The sequence below is a fragment of the Notolepis coatsorum genome (assembly GCF_963971535.1).
Source record: "Notolepis coatsorum genome assembly, chromosome: 8".
Classification (NCBI taxonomy): Eukaryota; Metazoa; Chordata; class Actinopteri; order Aulopiformes; family Paralepididae; genus Notolepis; species Notolepis coatsorum.
This window is the reverse complement of record NC_140172.1, coordinates 12148298-12169939: the sequence shown is the minus strand read 5'-3', so window position 1 is coordinate 12169939 and position 21642 is coordinate 12148298. Positions and strand designations below refer to the sequence as shown.

The 21642-nt window shown below is 43.9% G+C and overlaps 1 protein-coding gene across 1 annotated transcript; it reads right to left on the bottom strand.

The window, feature by feature from the left end:
- Window positions 1-4818: 4818 nt before the first annotated feature.
- LOC311232915 (protocadherin gamma-A6-like) lies at window positions 4819-20898 on the bottom strand (the record flags this gene model as incomplete). Its single annotated transcript, XM_084319748.1, has 6 exons — window positions 4819-4895; window positions 6683-7012; window positions 10182-10297; window positions 10573-10634; window positions 16462-18447; window positions 20359-20898. 6 exons carry the CDS (start codon window positions 20896-20898, stop codon window positions 4819-4821), a joined length of 3111 nt encoding a protein of 1036 aa, XP_084175874.1.
- Between the last annotated feature and the right edge of the window lie 744 nt (window positions 20899-21642).

Sequence of the window (21642 nt, the reverse complement as noted above, 5' to 3'; positions counted from 1 at the left end):
AATAAACAAAGTCAAGGTAAGGCATATATCATTAAATCACATCGTTTTTCATATTAGGATCTATAACATCTTAATGAATATGCCTCTTTGTTTACGGTTTGATTATCACTGAATATCCTTTTTTTGTCTACTTTTTCTCCCCTTTTTTCTGTATTTTTTCCCCATCCCAATTTAGTCGTTATGCCAATTCCCTTCCCTCCCTTCCTGGTCATTGCGCGCATTTGCCCCCCACTTGCCGGTCTAGGGAGGGTTGATAGATACTACCACATGTCCCCTCCGATACATGTGGAGTCAGCCAGCCGCTTCTTTTCACCTGACAGCGAGGACTCTCACTGGGGGAGCGTAACGCGTGGGAGGCTCACACTACTTCCCCCACGTCCCTCCCTCGCTGTGCAGGCGCCCCGACCGACCTGTAGGAGTCGCTGTTTACAACGACCAGGATACACCCCACCGGCTTCCCACCCGCCAACACTGCCAATTGTGTTAGTATGGACGACCGACCAAGCCGGAGGTACCGCTGACAGCTGGATTCGATACCAGTGTCTCTGCGGTGGTAGGCAGGCGCTTAGTCCGCTGCGCTACCCAGCCGCCCATCACTGAACATCCTTTTAACTTTAGCTTTTGTGATTTATGATCACAGGGACTCGAACCCACAATGGTCTAGTCATTTATACCCCAAAATCACTCGCTATATTATTGCATAACAAAAAATCCCTACTGTTTTGACACCAAGAGAAGCCGTCGCCGGTAGGTACATTACACTGCAAGTGTGGTGTGGTTTAGGTACTATCACTCTTCTGTCCAGGGGTTTCCAGGACACATCTGACAACACACAATAATGATAAAGGAGTCAAATAGAACAGACAGAGTAAAATGATGCAATAGTGCAATAAAATAGTTCTCATCTACAGTACTGTAATTTATAGTACAATAAATCAATACAATAAAATAGCCCTAATTAATTTACAATACAATAATCACAGTGTCGATGTAATGAGTCTAGTGACTCTAGTGCATAAGAGGTTAGTAGTAAGATATACAATGAGCATACAACAAACACAGGGATTTGACACGAAGTGCATCAAAATAGACAGAATAAAAATAGTGCAGCCAGAATACTGATAATTTGCGTCTTAGTTGGCCTCCCTGATTTATCATTTAAATGCTTGAGCAAAGAGGTTTTAAGCTGTCTTTTGAATGTCAAGCAATTATTGGGCTTATTAGACCAGACTTATTGGACCAGGCTTATTGGACCAGACTTATTAGACCAGACTTATTGGACCAGACTTATTGGACCAGACTTATTAGACCAGACTTATTGGACCAGGCTTATTAGACCAGGCTTATTGGACCAGACTTATTGGACCAGACTTATTAGACCAGACTTATTGGACCAGGCTTATTAGACCAGGCTTATTGGACCAGACTTATTGGACCAGACTTATTGGACCAGACTTATTAGACCAGACTTATTGGACCAGGCTTATTAGACCAGGCTTATTGGACCAGACTAATTGGACCAGACTTATTGGACCAGGCTAATTGGACCAGACTTATTGGACCAGACTTATTGGACCAGACTTATTGGACCAGACTTATTGGACCAGACTTATTAGACGAGACTTATTGGACCAGACTTATTGGACCAGACTTATTAGACCAGGCTTATTGGACCAGACTTATTGGACCAGACTTATTGGACCAGACTTATTGGACCAGACTTATTGGACCAGACTTATTGGACCAGACTTATTGGACCAGGCTAATTGGACAAGACTTATTGGACCAGACTTATTGGACCAGACTTATTGGACCAACATATAGTTTGGTCTGTGGCAGCACTACAAATAAAACAGCATCTACAATGTTCTCTAGTCGAGCCATAGATCAATAGAGATGTTGTTTACAATAACTTGCATGTATCCACTGCGACCAGGGGCCTGACATCGAGAGTATACAAATATCATGGCACCTTTAAATGCCATACAGACGGTATCTTGTCGGTAAATTACGGCAACAAGATTGGCTTCTTGTACAAGAACAGAACCGGCTTCCCAGTGATTAGCAGAAAGAGGGCGGTTGAAGCAGTTTTTCTATCTTGTCTTGGATTCTGGGGATGTGATTTATAGACTTGCTTCCACTCTTAACCCTTTCACTGCTGCACTACCAAACGGTTAACCCTTTCACTGCCACACGACAGCCGGTTAACCGTCGGTAGTGTGATAGTAAAGGGTTAACCTTCTGTAGTGTGGCAGTGAAAGGGTTAAGCCCCTATCATATATTTTGTATATCACTCAGCGCTCAGATTCGTCACCACTCACCAGTGATAGTGCTCAGTTATATTATTATATTATTCACCATTGTATCCTGTACAGTTAGGTTGGGTGGTGCTCTCTAGCAGCACCGGCATTTGTTTCTATAATAAAGTCATTGTTGGAGATCTCATAGTGTATCACTTCGTTATTGGACAAGGACCTGACCTGATTGGCTCACACTTCAGACCCCCAGAGTTTCCACTGAAATGTTTTATAATGTTGTATTTATTATGTATATTTATTACGTATTGTATTTATTATGTATATTTATTACGTGTTGTAAGGGTCTTTTTGATGAAGTTGTATAGGGTTGCATGGCTGGGCTGAGCGGACACTTTCAGCACGCCGGACAGCACCCGCTGTTCTCACTGCACTGGGCTGAGCGGACACTTTCAGCACCCCGGACAGCACCTGCTGTTCTCACTGCACTGGGCTGAGCGGACACTTTCAGCACCCGGACAGCACCCGCTGTTCTCACTGCACTGGGCTGAGCGGACACTTTCAGCACCCCGGACAGCACCCGCTGTTCTCACTGCACTGGGCTGAGCGGACACTTTCAGCACCCCGGACAGCACCCGCTGTTCTCACTGCAGCAGGCCCCGCCCCCTCCTCCCAGTGTTCTGCTCTGCTCCTGGTGAGAGGCAGACACAGGTCAGCTGCAGCCCTTAATCACTCATGGCCCAGTTTGAGTCCCTTTAACCCTTTCACTGCCACACTACCGATGGTTAACCCTTTCACTGCGACAATATGGAAGGTTAACCCTTTCACTGCCACACGACAAATGGTTAACCCTTTCACTACCACACTGCAGAAGGTTAACCCTTTCACTGCCACACGACAAATGGTTAACCCTTTCACTACCACACTGCAGAAGGTTAACCCTTTCACTACCACACAACACATGGTTAACCCTTTCACTACCACACTACTAGCTACTACTACACACACTAGTGAAATGATTAACCTTCTGTAGTGTGGTAGTGAAAGGTTAACCTTCTGTAGTGTGGTAGTGAAAGGTTAACCTTCTGTAGTGTGGTAGTGAAAGGTTAACCTTCTGTAGTGTGGTAGTGAAAGGGTTAACCTTCTGTAGTGTGGTAGTGAAAGGTTAACCTTCTGTATTGTGGTAGTGAAAGGTTAACCTTCTGTAGTGTGGTAGTGAAAGGGTAACCTTCTGTATTGTGGTAGTGAAAGGTTAACCTTCTGTAGTGTGGTAGTGAAAGGTTAACCGTCTGTAGTGTGGTAGTGAAAGGTTAACCTTCTGTAGTGTGGTAGTGAAAGGTTAACCGTCTGTAGTGTGGTAGTGAAAGGGTTAAAGAGGAGGAGCAGCAGAGTGAGTCAGGACTCGCACCAGGTCAGACATTCTCTCAATGCCACTAGAGACGACTATAGGGCTGAACGCTGGAGTGCTACGAGACGAGGACTCTACCTGCAGTTGTTTATTTGTGAACTGGAATTGTTGACTATTGAATGTATGGACAACCTTCTGCTCAGCACCAGTCTCGCCACCCTCTCCTCTTCTCCCTCTCTCTCTCTAGGCATGGAGTAGATTGGCACTTGGAGCCACAGAGGAAGAGCCCAACCAGGAAGGATTTAACTTCAATTAATCCCCCTGCCCCAGTTTTCTGTACTTAATAAAAGTGACTTTATTTTTTTAACTTGAACGTTGACTCTGGCTTATTCCATACGCTGAAGTCACCTCCCACTAAATGGTAAATGGTGCATTTATATTGTTCTTTTATTTATAAAAACGCTTTACAACTTGTTCCTCACACTCACACACCGACGGCGGAGGCAACCGTGCGAGGTGCCAACCTGCTCATCGGGAGAAATTAGGCGTTAAGTGTCTTGCTCAAGGACACTTCGACACGCTGCCTGGCCGGGATGAACCGGAATCTAACCGAGAACCTTCTGATTACCAGACAACTGGTCGACCGCAAGATTTATTTTGCACATAATCTCACACACATCCAAAAACTCTAAACAGTTTAGCACAAATTCATTTAGTTTGACAGCTATTGAGAGTAAATGAGTTAGAATATGGCCACCATTATGTCATCAGAGGACACTGAATCATTTTGTTATATTATTTACAGTTCAATGAAATTATATAGATGAAAAAATTTAGATGAGGATTTACACAAGGATTCGGTGTCCTCTGATCAGTGGCCTCATTCAAACTCATTAACTCTCAATAACTGTCAAACTAAATAAATGTGTGCAAAACAGTTACAGAGGGATATGTGTGAGATTATGTGCAAAATAAATCAGCGTTGTTTTTCAGTGAAGTGCCCCTTTGAATAAGAACAAAAAAAAACACAATGACAAAACGAGGTAAACTGTAGCCTTTATATAACGTAAATGTCAACATACGTACAAGCCAGGCTATCCACGTACCATACAATAATAATAGGCTTGTGGGTTTTTGTTTACAAAAGTAACATTATTATATGAACTTTAATTAAATCGAATATCATTACTGCCATCCTCCTCCTCATCATCATCATCAGGAAACATCAGCTTTGGCATCACATCCCCAGATATTCAAAAGGAAAAGGTCACAACGCGTGGTCTCCTTGGTGCCTGACGGAGGAGGAGCACATAGTCAACCAGACCAGGGGTTCCCAAACTTTTCAGGCCAGAACCCAGAAAATAAGGCATCAGAGAGCCGCGGCCCAATGCACATCGTCAGGCTTTTTTTATTTTTTATTTTTTTGCCATGCGACCGATTTTTTAAGCCAAATGTCACTTCAATCCTATTAAGTTAGTTCAAGTTAGTTATTCATTTATATGTGCTATTTATGAGAGGGCTAACTTGTTGCAAAATAATAATGATAATAATAATAGCCTCATTAAAATACTATTGTTGCTTCGGTTGTTTTCAGCCTTTTATGTGCATAATCTGTTATTTAGTTTGAAATGTTCGTTGAAATAAGTAGATTATTTAGTTTGAAATGTTCGTTGAAATAAGTAGATTTTTCGTTTTTGTTTATTTATTAAGTTAATATAAAACCATATAGTCACATTTTAGAATACAATAGAATAGAATTTTAGAATACAACTAGAAACACTGTCCTGGCCTGCTTCTAAGTTCAGTGGCCTGACAAAAAAAATAAAAATAAAAAAATAAAAAATAAAAAAATAAAAAATAAAAAAAATGTTTTTTTTTATTTTTTTTAAAATCATCTCGCGGCCCATCCGTGGCTGCTCGCGGCCCACATTTGGGTCGCGACCCCGACTTTGGGAACCACTGAACCAGACAACCAGACTAGAACACTAAACACAGTCATGTGGAGCTGCTTCCTAGAGGCTTCACTGGGACAGGGGTTCTTATCCAAAAAATAAATACACGTGATGAAAAGAGATATCTACCCGTTAATGACATCACAGCACAACCCATGACTAAACTAAATGGTAAATACTAGACTGTATCTATATAGTGCTTTTATCCAACGCTCTTTACAACTTATGCCACACATTCACACATTCACTCACAGACGGCGAAGGCAACCAATGCCAACTTGCTCATCAGGAGCAGTTATAGGGATTAAGTGTCTTGCTCAAGGACACTTTGACACGCTGCAGAGAGGCCGGAATTGAACAAGGAACCTTCTGATTACCAGACGACTGCTCTACCTCCTGAGCCATAACACTATTTTATTCAATAAAAGGTTCCTTATTAGTGGTAGTAGTAGTAGTAGTAGTAGTAGTAGTAGTAGTAGTAGTAGTAGTAGTAGTAGTAGTAGTAGTAGTAGCAGTAGCAGTAGTAGTAGTAGTAGTAGTAGTAGTAGTAGTAGTAGTAGTAGTAGTAGTAGTAGTAGTAGTAGTAGTAGTAGTAGTAGTAGTAGTAGTATGTAAATACATTTTTAGATGCAAAGTGCATCTACACTATGACCGGCAATGCCACTAACTCACTCATCCAGTAATTCAGTCATACTCACGGTTAGCCGCTCTGCCCCCTAGTGGCGGCTCACAGGAAATGCACGTTGCATCTGTGACACTGTGTCCTGGTATTTCATTTCAAAAGAGCACCATGAATTCAAACAGAAAATGACAGCATATAAAATTCTACCGTCAGCCCATTAAATAGAGCTGTTCTTTATCAGGCGGATTTTAACTAAACTAACTGTGGTTGCACACCATCTTTACAACGAATGGCTTCATGATAGAACTAAATTATATCAACCACACGTCACACAGACACACACACACGCACGCACGCACGCACGCACGCACACACACACACACGCACACACACACAGGACTTAAGGGTTGAGGCCACAGCGTGCCTATACATACTCTTTTCCTACTAATCAAAGGAAGACACACACAGAGCGTATTATTATTATTGTATTAAAAAAAAAAGTCACTGTTTATGAGAGCGTCCTCTTTGTCCAGGACTTGTTCATAGTTTGAGATGAGCTTCTTCTTCTTCTTGCCGAAGGTAGAGAAGGAGTTGTACACGTCCAGCTCACCCCTGGGTGCCGGCTTCAGGGTGTAGTAGCCAGACGGGGTGCCAGGGATATACACGTTGTGCTGGTAGTCTAGTGAGGGCTGGGTGTAGTGGGGCTGGGTGTAGGGAGGCAGGGTGGAGGGAGGCAGGGTGGAGGGAGGCAGGGTGGAGGGAGGCTGGGTGTACCTCGGAACCACCGCCTCCTGGGGGCTTTTACACAGACTCCTCAGACTTGGAGGCTTATAATCTGCAACAAGGGAAAAAGCACATAAATTTAAAAAAAATGCACTATAAGATTATTATAACCTACAAAAAACAATAGAGTTCATATGAAGGCATTGGAAATATTGGGCGAAATGCCTCTATTGCAACTATCTGTCTGAATATACCTGCATATAATCCTTTCTATATAAATATTTATACACCTGCATATAACCCATATAACTCTGTATAACGTGTACAATAATGCAATATATACCATGTGTATATATATATATATATATATATATATATATATATATATATATATATTTATAATTACCGTATATATATTTATCCACATCTGTATATACCTGCATATAATCCTTTTTAGATATCTGTAGATAGTATACTATATCTATATTATCTGTACATATCACTGACCTACTCGTACTAGTTATACCGCTGGTCAGTATGACTTACTACCATAGTGTCTTTATACCTGTATCACTGTACATAATAATACTATAACACTGTACATGCATCTGAGTAGCACTATTACTCAGTAGCACTATTTCATAGTGTATTTCATATCTAGTTTAATCGCCTGTACATTGTATTTACATTTACATTACCTTTACATTTAGTAATTTAGCTGAAACGCTTTTATCCAAAGCGACCTACAAGTTCTGTACGACAAGTCATCAGGAAGGGTACAACTCTATCAGCTGAGTAACAATGTTCATCAAAGTGTTGCGTGTTACAGTGTAGGTTAGTTTATTATTAGGACAAGTGCATGACAGTAAGGTTAGTTAGGGTTAGTTTTTTTTTATTGCATTGTATAATGCTATTGCACTTTACTGTTACACTTGCACTCTGGTTGGATGCCAAACTCCTTTTCATTGTACTGTACTTGTGCTGTATGATGACAATACATTTTAATCTAATCTAATATGAACATGACTAATATGAATTCAATCAGCCATCACCTTCCTGAGGTCTGCTTCTCATGTCGTTGCGTTACTTTTGCACAGTTTCACGTTAATGATGGTTTAGTTTACTACTTTGTTTTGGTGTCAGGTGTTTAGTCAGCTCTTTCAGTTTACCACAGGGGGGGTTCCCTGTGGGGGTTCCCTGTGGGGGTTCCTAAACCTTTTCATTTCAGGGTTCCCCAAATAGACACACATTAGAGGCTGTGGAGCCCCATGTAACACGATTGTGATCAATCACCCACATGTCCTACCCTGCTAGCTAGTGGTGGGGGGAAATATCGATACAGTATACTTTGCGTGGCGATATACAAGGACGCCAAGTATCGATATTTTATTATGCAAATTATTATTATTATTTTCAGGAAGTTTCATTGTTCATTTCAATACCTGTAATAGTACAGTAGTCCACACACACACACACACACACACACACACACACACACACACACACACACACACACACACACACACGTGTGCATTCAGTTAAGTTGGAATATGACTGTAATATAAACAGTTCAGTTTGTCAGGTACATGCAACACAGTGTTTACATCTGTCTGCTTGAGAAAATCCCATTTGCTGCAATAAAAATGATTGAAGTGAGATGAACAGACTGAAACCTTAATTTTATTAGATAAAACATGTTGACAAAGTTTTACTTTGCAGTTGAAAAAAGGTAATAAATCGCAATACTGTATCACAATATTAATATCGCAATACTCAGCATATCGCAATATATTTTGAATCGCAATACTATCGTATCGTGACTTAAGTATTGTGATAATATCGTATCGTGAGGCCTCTGGTGATTCCCACCCCTACTGCTAGCACACTTGTTTGAAATGAACATAAAACATCATTACCACGTGTTCACACACACTATCCTCACTACTTAGATGTGCACTGTCTGCTACCCCTCTCGAGGACTCGACGATACAGAGCGTACCAAGATTCGTACATTTCTTCATTGTACTGACAATTTTTTACCGTTTGAATCTAAACATCTAATCAGTCAACTCCCCTTTGCTTTTCTAAAGTAACTGAGAAATAAACATAATTTCTTTAGCATCAAACTATTGTGCTAGTAATCAGCTCCTGTTATCATTGATACTGAGTATGAGTATTTTTGCCTGATATCACGCGATGCCAGCTGCAGGCAATATGGATATTGTTTTGATATTTATCGAATAAAGCATGAGAAATGGAAGAACCAGCCCGCTCACTGCATGTGCGCCTGAAACTACAGTTGAAAAGTCACACCTTTCGGCCGCCCAGCACAGGGCTCCGCTATTCCTGTTCACGCTGAGGTCCTCTTATTCCCATGTATGGGGATTTCCCAAAGTCATATCACGTACAGAAGGGAAGAAGAGCTTTAATGGACCTGTCTCAAAACCCTGCCCCTTTTCTTGATCCTCCAATCACAACTGTCGCTTACCTCGGACAAACTTGGTTTGTCCGAGGTAAGCGACAGTTGTGATTGGAGGATCAAGAAAAGGGGCAGGGTTTTGAGACAGGTCTATTGCATATTAATACAAAAAAATACGTATGATACTGTATTGTACGTTATATCATATTACATTATATAATCATATTATAATTAATTTGTATATTATATTGAACTATATTTTCAGTATATACTATTATATTATGGTACTATATTATATTGTATATATCATGTACTATATATCTCATATCACATTACATATGTGCTGTATACACTATTATGTACTATATACTATACTGCAGGTATACTATACTGTAATGTGTACTGTAATGTGTACTATATGTGTGTACTGTAATGTGTACTATATGTATGTACTATGTATGTATGTAAATGAAAATAATAAATAAACCTAAGTCTTCAGCGGTAGGGCCCGACAAGCCTAGTGCTTCTCCCCTAAGCCCTTTTCGGACAATGGACCTGTCTCAAAACCCTGCCCTCTTTTCTTGATCCTCCAATCACAGCTGTCGCTTACCTCTGACTTCCTCGTACAAACAAAGTTTTGTACGAGGAAGTCCGAGGTAAGCGACAGCTGTGATTGGAGGATCAAGAAAAGGGGCAGGGTTTGAGATAGGTGGTAAAACGTTGGCGATTTATGGAATGACCGTTGTTATGTGTCCAAAGCCTGAAATTAAGCCTGAAATAAAAAATAACTGAACTGAACTGAACTGAACATATGGGTCCATGTGTCCAGTGAGAGACCACAGTAGCCCCCTCGCATGCTCACCGTACACATGGTGTCCCCAGGTCAGGTACTGCGGAGCCAGCGAGCAGGGGAACTCCTCCAGGTCGTGTTTGGGTTGATGACGCGGAAGAGTCCTCCCCAGGTTCACTGCACTATACCTGGGGATGGAGAGAAGAAGAGTGTGTGTGAATGAGTGAACTAACGGATTACATTTATTATTTCCATATCTTTCACCATCCAAGCGACGATTTCAATAACAAAACTAGTCAAATGTCATTGTAGACTACATAATGTTTCTGTGAGACAAACAAAGCGAAAATCGTGTCGTCTTTTTCTGCCTCTTCCATGCTTTGGAGAATAATTGTGCTAGCGTGTGTATGTGTGTGTTTTTGTGTGTGTATTTGTGTGTGTGAGCGTTTAACAGTTTATTCACCTCTTGTATGCTGAGTTCCGTTGGTTCTTTGTCAAAGTCCACTCCTTGTTGGCATGCGTGAGCTGCAAAATGCAAAAATGACACACACACACACACATACACACACGCGCGCACACGCGCACGCGCACACACACACACACATACACACACGCACACATACACACACACGCACGCACCTGGTAAGTGACAAACTTCTTATGAGGTCATCCATGTAGTACATGATGTATACTCTTATGCCCCCCTGTGGCAGAACAGTGCAACAACATGCATTAGCCACTCAGTGTCTACACTCACTCAGCTGCATCTATAGTTAAGCTACAGTACATTAAAAGCTCTATTGCTGAACGACATGATGAGGAAACTTGGCCGTTTGCTGGAATATAGAATATAAAATATAATAACTCTGCTCTTTAGGAGGTAGAGTGGTCATCTGGTAATCTGAAGGTTTGCGGTTGGATTCCGGCTCCTGCCGGCAGCCTGTCGAAGTGTCCTTGAGCAAGACACTTAACCCCTAGATGCTCCCGTGAGCAGGTTAGCACCTTGCACGGTCGTGTCCCCCGTCTGTGTGTTAATGTGCTCACTTCTTCTGTACCCGTGGGTGTAAAGTACTTGAGTAATTGTACTTCGTTACAATACTTAAGTACTGTTTTGGGGGATTTGTACTTTCCTCAAGTATTATTAGGTTTGTATACTTGTACTTTTACTCAATTGCATTTCAGAGAGAAAAAACATACTTTTTACTCCTTACATTTAAAATGCAGACCTACAAAGTACAAAGTACAAATCTTGCAGGTCCAACAATTTTAATTAGTATATTTGTTTCTCTGGCCGAACTAAGGTTAACGGTATTAATCCTGTGGCCGCACTTTATTTAAAAACAGCCAATCAAATCCCCATCAATGGAAAATGAACCCGCCCATACCCATGCTGATTGGTCCTTGTGCAAGACTAGAAAGCAGGGATCTTTGATTAAACACCTGCTATCAGAACAATAGACAGTCAGAGTGACAAGCTACAGAAGACGGCCACAAACGATAGTACGAGTGATGAAGAGGACGAAACGGAACATTTCATTGCCCTGGAATAAAAAAAAAAGTGTTTACTTTTACTTTTTAGTACCTAAGTACATTTAAAAGTAGAAACTTTTTTACTTTTACTCAAGTGTGTTTCTAGCCAGATACTCTGACTTTTACTTGAGTATGATTTTCAGACGGTACCCATACCTTCACTTAAGTATCATTTCTGGGTACTTGTTACACCCCTGCCATACATCTGGGTCTCCTCTCCGATGGGCCTACTACTAACACGTCGACTGTGAAATAACACAACCCAGTAAGATGGGTTGAATTTAGAAACTCTGCCTTTTAACGAGACCCTTCTGTCTATACAGTGTGTCGTCATCAACCTTTATTTATTCTCGAAATTACGTATTGAGGTCGCCCTCATTTTCAATGTAGTCGAGACTTTACAGACATTTCAATGCACACATTTCTACAATATAACAATAATAAATATTAATAACTATCTACATAGTACTCTCAGTCCAGAGTGCACCACAGCAATTCATATACAAATGAACATAGGCATAAAATCAGCACACAAATTGACAAAATAAAAAAATTGCATACAATTCAGACATAAGAATAGGTATAAAAGACAATAAAAGTAGTGCAATGTAAACGTGCAGATTTAAGAATAGCCATACAATAAGTACAATAGTACAGTGTTGCTCGAAGGCATGTGAACCCCCCCCCCCCCCCCCCCCCGGAACAGTCAGTCCCCCGAACACCCCACACATCAATCCCCACCACACCCCCATCCAAGACACACCCCCCGATAAAGCACGCCATGACCGAAGGAGAACACAAAGAGCCGGCGCGCCACTCACACCGCCATGCGCGGCGACGGGAATGCCACCCCCACGGGCCGCTCCATCTCCCCCCCCCGGCCCCGGCGCCCCGGCCACCACAAGGAAAACCAGCGAACACCACGCCCCCCCACCCCCAAACTCCACAGAGGACTGACGGGCCGCGCGCCCCAGGACCCGCAGCCACGCCAAAGGAGACACGACTCCACACACTCAAGCAGACAGACACAACAGCGGCCAAAACGAGAAGACATGCAGGGTCGGGGGGGGGGGGTCCGAGACGACACCGGGACCCCCCGGAACACAGCAGAAGCTGCAGCAAGGAACCCCAAAACCAGCCAGCGAACCGAGGGAGCCCAACGATGTCACACCAAACAGCTCATTGTAATGCACGGCCCTACGTTTATTGAATTTCCCCAAGGGGATCAATAAAGGAATATCTTATCTTATCTTAGTATCAATTGACTTCAAACAGTTTTAATAAAGATGCGAACCAGGTCACAATTAAATTAAGTGTTTTGTTATAAATATAGTGATAGTGTCCTCCCGGCACCATATTCACCTAAATGTGTCCCAGACACTAGCTATATAGTGCTCCCTTTCTCACAAATACACAAGCCTCTCAAACAGTTACAGTGCAAAGAGCCACACCAGCCTTCCAGTGCACGTCATGTGCATTTAAACTCAACCCTTCACTCACTGGCCTAGAGGTACAGAGGCTGACTAGTCGCTGGGTCAAGCCCCCGGCAGGCAGCAGGGTGTGTTGCAGCTGTGAGCTGGTGACCGTCACCCCATCTCTGCCTAAGTGAGCAAGGTACTGGGGGGCGCTGCCCTGCGGCCCTGCGGCCCTGACCTCTGACCTCTCTGAGGACATGTGTATGTGTGGGGGCAACTCTGTATCTGTGACTAGGAGGGATATGAGGACTGTGTGTATGTGAGAGATATGAGGACTGTGTGTATGTGAGAGATATGAGGACTGTGTGTATGTGAGAGATATGAGGACTGTGTGTATGTGAGAGATATGAGGACTGTGTGTATGTGAGAGATATGAGGACTGTGTGTATGTGAGAGATATGAGGACTGTGTGTATGTGAGAGATATGAGGACTGTGTGTATGTGAGAGATATGAGGACTGTGTGTATGTGAGAGATATGAGGACTGTTTGTATGTGAGAGATATGAGGACTGTGTGTATGTGAGAGATATGAGGACTGTGTGTATGTGAGAGATATGATAACTGTGTGTATGTGAGAGATATGAGGACTGTGTGTATGTGAGAGATATGAGGACTGTGTGTATGTGAGAGATATGATAACTGTGTGTATGTGAGAGATATGATAACTGTGTGTATGTGAGCGATATGAGGACTGTGTGTATGTGAGAGATATGAGGACTGTGTGTATGTGAGAGATATGAGGACTGTGTGTATGTGAGAGATATGAGGACTGTGTGTATGTGAGAGATATGAGGACTGTGTGTATGTGAGAGATATGAGGACTGTGTGTATGTGAGAGATATGATAACTGTGTGTATGTGAGCGATATGAGGACTGTGTGTATGTGAGAGATATGAGGACTGTGTGTATGTGAGAGATATGAGGACTGTGTGTATGTGAGAGATATGATAACTGTGTGTATGTGAGAGATATGAGGACTGTGTGTATGTGAGAGATATGAGGACTGTGTGTATGTGAGAGATATGAGGACTGTGTGTACGTGAGAGATATGAGGAATGTGTGTAACTAGGAGGGATATGAGGACTGTGTGTAACTAGGAGGGATATGATGACTGTGTGTAACTAGGAGGGATATGAGGACTGTGTGTGTAACTAGGAGGGATATGAGGACTGTGTGTGTAACTAGGAGGGATATGAGGACTGTGTGTGTAACTAGGAGGGATATGAGGACTGTGTGTAACTAGGAGGGATATGAGGACTGTGTGTGTAACTAGGAGGGATATGAGGACTGTGTGTGTAACTAGGAGGGATATGAGGACTGTGTGTAACTAGGAGGGATATGAGGACTGTGTGTAACTAGGAGGGATATGAGGACTGTGTGTAACTAGGAGGGATATGAGGACTGTGTGTAACTAGGAGGGATATGAGGACTGTGTGTGTAACTAGGAGGGATATGAGGACTGTGTGTAACTAGGAGGGATATGAGGACTGTGTGTAACTAGGAGGGATATGAGGACTGTGTGTGTAACTAGGAGGGATATGAGGACTGTGTGTAACTAGGAGGGATATGAGGACTGTGTGTAACTAGGAGGGATATGAGGACTGTGTGTATGTGTAACTAGGAGGGATATGAGGACTGTGTGTATGTGTAACTATGAGGGATATGAGGACTGTGTGTATGTGTAACTAGGAGGGATATGAGGACTGTGTGTATGTGTAACTAGGAGGGATATGAGGACTGTGTGTATGTGTAACTATGAGGGATATGAGGACTGTGTGTACGTGTAACTAGGATGGGAAATATGCTAATTGCCTTGTGTACATTTATAATTTCACTAAACTGTGTTTAACACTTCCTGGAATATGTGACATCCGAATGACATCACTCATTCCAACTCTTCAACTCAATAACTCTCAAACCAAATGACTTTGTGCATGACTGTGTTCATAGTTCTGGGATATGCGTCATCTTTTGGTCGAGTGTTCCTTTAACTTTAACACGTGTGAGTGTGTTAATTGCATTATGTGTTAAGTGCAACACAATTTGTGTACTTTTTTAATGTATATATCTGTATCTGTAGGCTATCTATCTGTCTGTATCGATGTGGGATATATTCACATACACAATTTGATCTACAGATGGACAATAAGCTTATTGGACCTTCCATACATGACAAGAACATGACCATATGACCAGACAAGCTACGTCAGGCCATCTACTGGCACCTAAACCCAGAACAAATCTACTCAAATCTTCTGTGACTTACAGAGCTATCATGGAATGGAACTCATTGCCAAGTTACTTCGCTGAAATAGAATCCAAAACCACTTTCAAGAAAATGTTTAAATACCATCTACTAACGAGCATGCACTGAACCCTTATGGCATAGCGGTGAAAACCAATTGACTGTTAATTGTATTTATGTTGATGGCAGTGAGTGCTGCTCAGGAAGCACTATTTATTTGATTTTAATTATTTGATTTTAATACTTTATATATACTAATAAGTATATTGTACAATATCATCCTTAACTGAGGATGATATTGTTAATGATGTTGATAATGATGTAATTGATGATGTAATTGATGTTGATAATGATGTAATGTATTGAATATTGGTGTATATTGTTGTAAGTGCCGGACCCCAGGAAGAATAGCTTTTGTCAAGTGCAAAAGCGAATGGGGATCCTAAATAAACATAAACATAAACCCCATTACTCTGCCGTTTACCAACATGTCTCCATGTCTCCATGCTTATTTCTTAGTTGTTTACATCTGGATCACTGATTAGGCATTTAATTAAGGACAACACGTTCTCATCAACACATGGGCTTTAATAAGAGCTTATGCTTACATCATGCAGCCTGATTGTCTACTACTGATCTCTGGCAGTAGGTCAGTAGGTCATCGTATTGGTTTTGCCCCCACAAGCCTTTGCTTTTCTTTATTTTTTCAGTTTCAGTTTTTGCACATTACCCACATTGCTCTACTGCAACAAACATAACTATAACTTCAGTGAAAACGAAGGATGGGAGTTTAAATGGACACATTCACACACGGACGGCCGAGGCAACCAAGGTGCCAACCTGCTCATCGGGAGCAGTTAGGAGTGAAGTGTCTCGCTCAACTCTACCTCCGCTCGGGAGATAGCTACAGTTCAAAACTCCCATTTACCTGTTGTCTAGTGTTAGTCCTTATATCAATAGCTCAGTCAAGCAAGAAGATAAATATTTGGATAGTTGGAACGTTTGGATCACGGATTGGGCCTTTTTAAAGTCGTTTTTAACACAGACAGAACATTGCATCTGGAGTCGCATCTAGAGTCTTTCAAATGAGAACAACGCCTACCTCGTTTGGGGTTGGCGTTCTGTTGATGGTTCGCTGGCTGTGGTCCTGTGCGCTCCAGCCGGACGCAGGATAGTCTGCGCTCTTAGCGTTGTTCTGTGGCGGGGGGGCAGGCTGCTCGTAAACCGCGGTGATTGGACTGCATGGCTTGAGGAACATGAAATCGCTCTTGGATGATTCTGGCGTCAGACACATTTTATAGCAGTACACCTGGGAAAGGGGGGCGTTGCCGTTTGCCTCGGTGCAGTTCGAAGTGCCTGTGGATAATTGCACATTTAAATTGGACTTTTTGAATACATCTGCGGTGGATTCCTCTGGCCGAACGCAGCAACACTCACAGAGGGGGAAGTTGTATCCCTGGATAGACTGCCTGTCCCTGTAGCCCTTTATTGCGATCAGGACAATAATAGCCACTAGAAATATGAAGGAGATTGCGCCCAGGGACACGATTAAGTACAGCGTGAGGTTGGACCCGTACTGTGGGCTCGGCGCGAGGTCGCCGAAATCGGTCTGCAATTCTGGCACGCTGTCAACGACCGACAGCATGATGGACACCGTGGCCGAGAGGGGCGGCTGACCGTTGTCCTTGACCAGTATGACCAGCCGTTGCCTTACGGGGTCTCTCTCCACCAACCGGCGAACCGTCCTGATTTCGCCAGTGTACAGAGCGACGCTGAACAAGCTCGGGTCTGTTGCCTGGAGCATTTGGTAGAAGATACGCGAGTTTTGACCCGCGTCAGCATCCGTGGCTGTGATTTTACTGACAAGGTAACCGGCGTCGACGGATCTGGGCACCACCTCGCCGGCCGCCATGCTGCCGTCCTGGGGAACCGCCGGTGACACTATAACGGGCGTGTTGTCGTTTTGGTCCAGGATGAAGATGTTCACGGTGACATTGCTACTCAGGGAGGGGAAGCCGGCGTCTTGCGCTTGCACTATAATCTGAAAGTGTCTCAGTTGTTCGTAGTCAAAAGAGCGCAGTGCGTAAATGTTCCCATTGTCCGAGTTTATGGACACATACGTGGACACGGGCATCCCCTGTATGGCACCTTCTAGAATGGAATAGGAGAGATACGCGTTTTGATCTGAATCTGGATCCAGGGCCGCGACGGAGCAAATCGAGGCCCCCGGCGCATTATTCTCTGTCAAATAAACGGTGTAGGACGGCTGCTTGAATCGAGGCGTGTTGTCGTTCACGTCGGACACCTGTACTAAAATGGTTCTCCGAGTGAAAAGGGGGGGGCTGCCCGTGTCTCGGGCGGTGAGCGTGATGTTGTACTCGGCCACGGTCTCTCTGTCCAGAAAGTCACACGTCACTAACGTGTAATAGTTCTTGAACGAGGAGTGGAGCTGGAAGGGCACGTGGTGCGGGATCTCACAGTCCACGTGTCCGTTCTCGCCGGAGTCGCGGTCCATGACACTGATGACGGCGATCACCGTCCCCGGGGCCGCGTCCTCCTGCACCGGTGTGGACACGGACGTCAGGATCACCTCTGGAAGATTGTCGTTTACATCCAGAACGCTCACCAGCACTTTACAGTGAACGGCCACCGCGGAGGGGCCTTTATCTTTGGCTTGCACGTATATCTCATGCATCCTGGCTTTCTCATAATCGATCAGCCCCTTCACTCTGATCTCTCCGGTGCGGGCGTCGACGCTGAAGAGCTCGCGCACTTTCATGGGCGCGTGTCCGCTGAAGGAGTAGGTGATGTCCGCGTTGGCGCCCTCGTCCACGTCAGACGCGTTGAGTCGGATCACCACGGTGCCTTTCGGTGCGTTTTCCACCAGCCTCACTCTGTAAAACGACTGGTCGAACACGGGTGCGTTATCGTTTGCGTCCAACACGGTGATATCGATCTGCGCGGTGCCGGACTTCTCCGGCGAGCCACCGTCCACGGCCGTCAGGACCATCTGGTGTGTCCTCTGCTGCTCTCGGTCCAGCGGACTCTCCAGGACCAGCTCCGCGAACTTACTGCCATCACTGCGGGTCTGGATCAAGAATCAAGAATCAAGAGGTTTATTTGTCATATACCAGGGCATACAGTGAAATGCGGGTGGTCATGCCCGCATTGATACAATAGTAATAATAGGCATAGAAAAAATGTAATAGGTAAGAGACAAGATATGCATGGTAAAAAAAGACATGCTAAGTTCCTGAGAAACTGGTTCCTATGTACAATACAATATACAGTACAATACTATACAATATACAATTTACAATTTTAACTCTTAACCCTTTCACTGCCACACGACAGAAGGTTAACCCTTTCACTACCACACTACAGAAGGTTAACCTTTCACTACCACACTACAGTAGGTTAACCCTTTCACTACCACACTACAGAAGGTTAACCCGTTCACTACCACACTACAGCAGGTTAACCCTTTCACTGCCACGACACGACAGAAGGTTAACCCTTTCGTTGCCACACGACAGAAGGTTAACCCTTTCACTGTCACACGACAGAAGGTTAGCCCTTTACTATCACACAATCGACGGCGATGCTCCATCATCCGCGGAGCTAATGATGCTAATGATGGAGCATTGATTGATTGATTGAATTGATTGAAAACTTTATTAACAGATTGCAGAATGGGTACAGTACAGTACAGCTCAATACATACAATTGTTAAGGGGATGCAGACCAGAGAAAGACTTTCGTCTTGTTTACATCAGGGTCCCCCATTTTCAATTCATCATAACATATATGACATACATGACATACAGATAGACAGTACTGCTACATCTATACATTTATGACATACCAGATTTGCAAATACAGTACTGTTTGTGATACAAAAAGTGTCCAGAAAAAGAGTGTATATACATTTGACGTAGAAACTGTACATTGGAGGAGGTTGGGTGGGTGGGGTGGGGTTGGGTGGGTGGGTGGGGGCTGTACATTGGAGGTGGGGGGGGGGGGGGGGGGTTGGGAAGGGGGGGGGGACATGTACACTGTACATTGGAATACTGACAAAGCCATACTTGGTCTTTTACTGTACAACTGGGTTAGGACATTTGTAGGCAGCTTTGGGTAGGGCGTTCCACATTGATGTGGCATAATTGCAAACCGTGTTTAGTCCCTTGTTTGAGCTGAATCTGGGTTTAACATGATTTGTGGAGCTCCCTCTGGTGTTGTGATCGTGGTATTCACTGACCTTTGGGAAGTATTTTGACATGTACATGGGTACCTTGGTCGCGTAGTGTATCTTGTAGACCAGGCCCATTGCAAGTTGCTGTACTCTGTTGTCTACTCTAAGCCATCCTAGGTTGTCAAAGTGGGCAGGGGTGAGGTGGGTTCTAGGAGTCAGGTCAAGTAGTAGTCTGACTAGCTTGTTTTGAGATGTTTGTAATTTGTTTTTTAGTGCCTTTGAGGTGCTTTGGTACCATGAGGTGCAAGCATAGTCGTAGTACCCTTGACCTGCCAGAGTCTTCAGGGTATTCTTGTTTACCAGTGAGGAGATCCGGTACAAGAATCGAGTTCGTTGGTTGACTTTTTTTTATTACATTGGATGCCATTTTGTCACAGGAAAGATTAGCCTCTAGGATGGAACCCAGGTATGTAATTTCATCTTTCCTTGTGACAATATTGTCACCCACTGTAACCGAGAAGCCGTCGGTCTTGCTGAGTTTGTTATTTGAACCGAAGAGAATGCACTCTGTTTTGCCCAGGTGTAATGATAGTTTGTTGTCGGCGAGCCATATGCAGATTCTGCCGAGTTCTGAGCTGAGGGTTTTTTCAACCTGTAACTTGTTCTTGTCAGAGACCAGCAGGGCTGAGTCGTCCGCAAACAGGAACAAGTTGCAGTCACCGTCGGTTGTGTGATAGTAAAAGGGTTAACCTTCTGTCAGTGAAAGGGTTAATGTATCTAATAATCTAAACTATACAGTAACAGTACCTGGATGTCCAGGAGGAAGTGTTGGTTGACGCTCAGCAGATAGGAGCGCAGGGAGTTGGCCCCCACGTCCAGGTCCTGCGCGCTCTCCAGCGGGAACCGGGAGCCCGGCGCGGCGGACTCGGACACGTCCAGATTAAACTCGCTCCACGGGAAGTTGGGAGAGTTGTCGTTCACGTCCAGAATCTCCATCTCCACTCTGTACAGCTCCAGCGGGACCTCGATGACGACTTGTAAGTGAAAGGAACACGACGAACTCTGCTCACAAAGCTCCTCGCGGTCGATGCGTTCGTTGACGAACAGAACCCCGTTTTCTAAGTTCACCTCCAGGTATTGCTTCTTGGTGCCCGAGACGAGTCTGAACCTGCGCGCGGAGAGCCGCGCCACGTCCAGACCCAGGTCCTCCGCGATGTTCCCCACGAACGCCCCGTGTTCCAGCTCCTCGGGGATGGAGTAACGGATCTGTCCCCGGACCACGTCGAAGAGACATGATGTTATTATATATATTATTATAATTACCTGCCATGTTCCAGGCACTTTCATCCTCGAACTCCGCATATGATCCATCTGTGTTTAGGTGAACAACAACCGCACCGCAATAATCACATAAAAAAAATAAAACACAAGTAGCTCCTCTGTCCATATATTATATACCAAAATAAAGTGGTAATGAAAGTATAGAGAATTAAGATAAACGTAACAAAAATAAATTGCCTACAAACATATCGTATAGTGATGACTGATGACGAGACAGTCCGAATGACCGTTTTATAAGTGAATGCATTATTGTTTGTGCGTGTGTTAGAGAGAGAGAGAGAGAGAGAGAGAGAGAGAGAGAGAGAGAGAGAGAGAGAGAGAGAGAGAGAGAGAGAGAGAGAGAGAGAGAGAGAGGGGGGAGAGAGAGAGAGAGGGGGGGGGGGAGAGAGAGAGAGAGGGGGGAGAGAGAGAGGGGAGGGAGAGAGAGGGGAGAGAGAGAGAGGGGAGAGAGAGAGAGAGGAGAGGGGGGGAGAGAGAGAGGGAGAGAGAGAGAGAGGGGGGGGGAGAGAGAGAGCAGAGAGAGGGGGGAGAGAGAGAGAGAAGGGGGAGGGAGCGAGCAGAGATGAGTGCTATAAGCTACTTGCCCATCTCTGATTAGCATTATATTTCGTGTGTGAGTGTGTGCAATTGTTAGACACATTTCTGTTTGAACGAGTGAAAACAAAAGACAGTCATATTTTGAAAACCTGTCCCCGTTGTATGATATAGGAGCTCTGTCTGTATCTGGTTTGTGCGTCAAAAAAGTGTCAC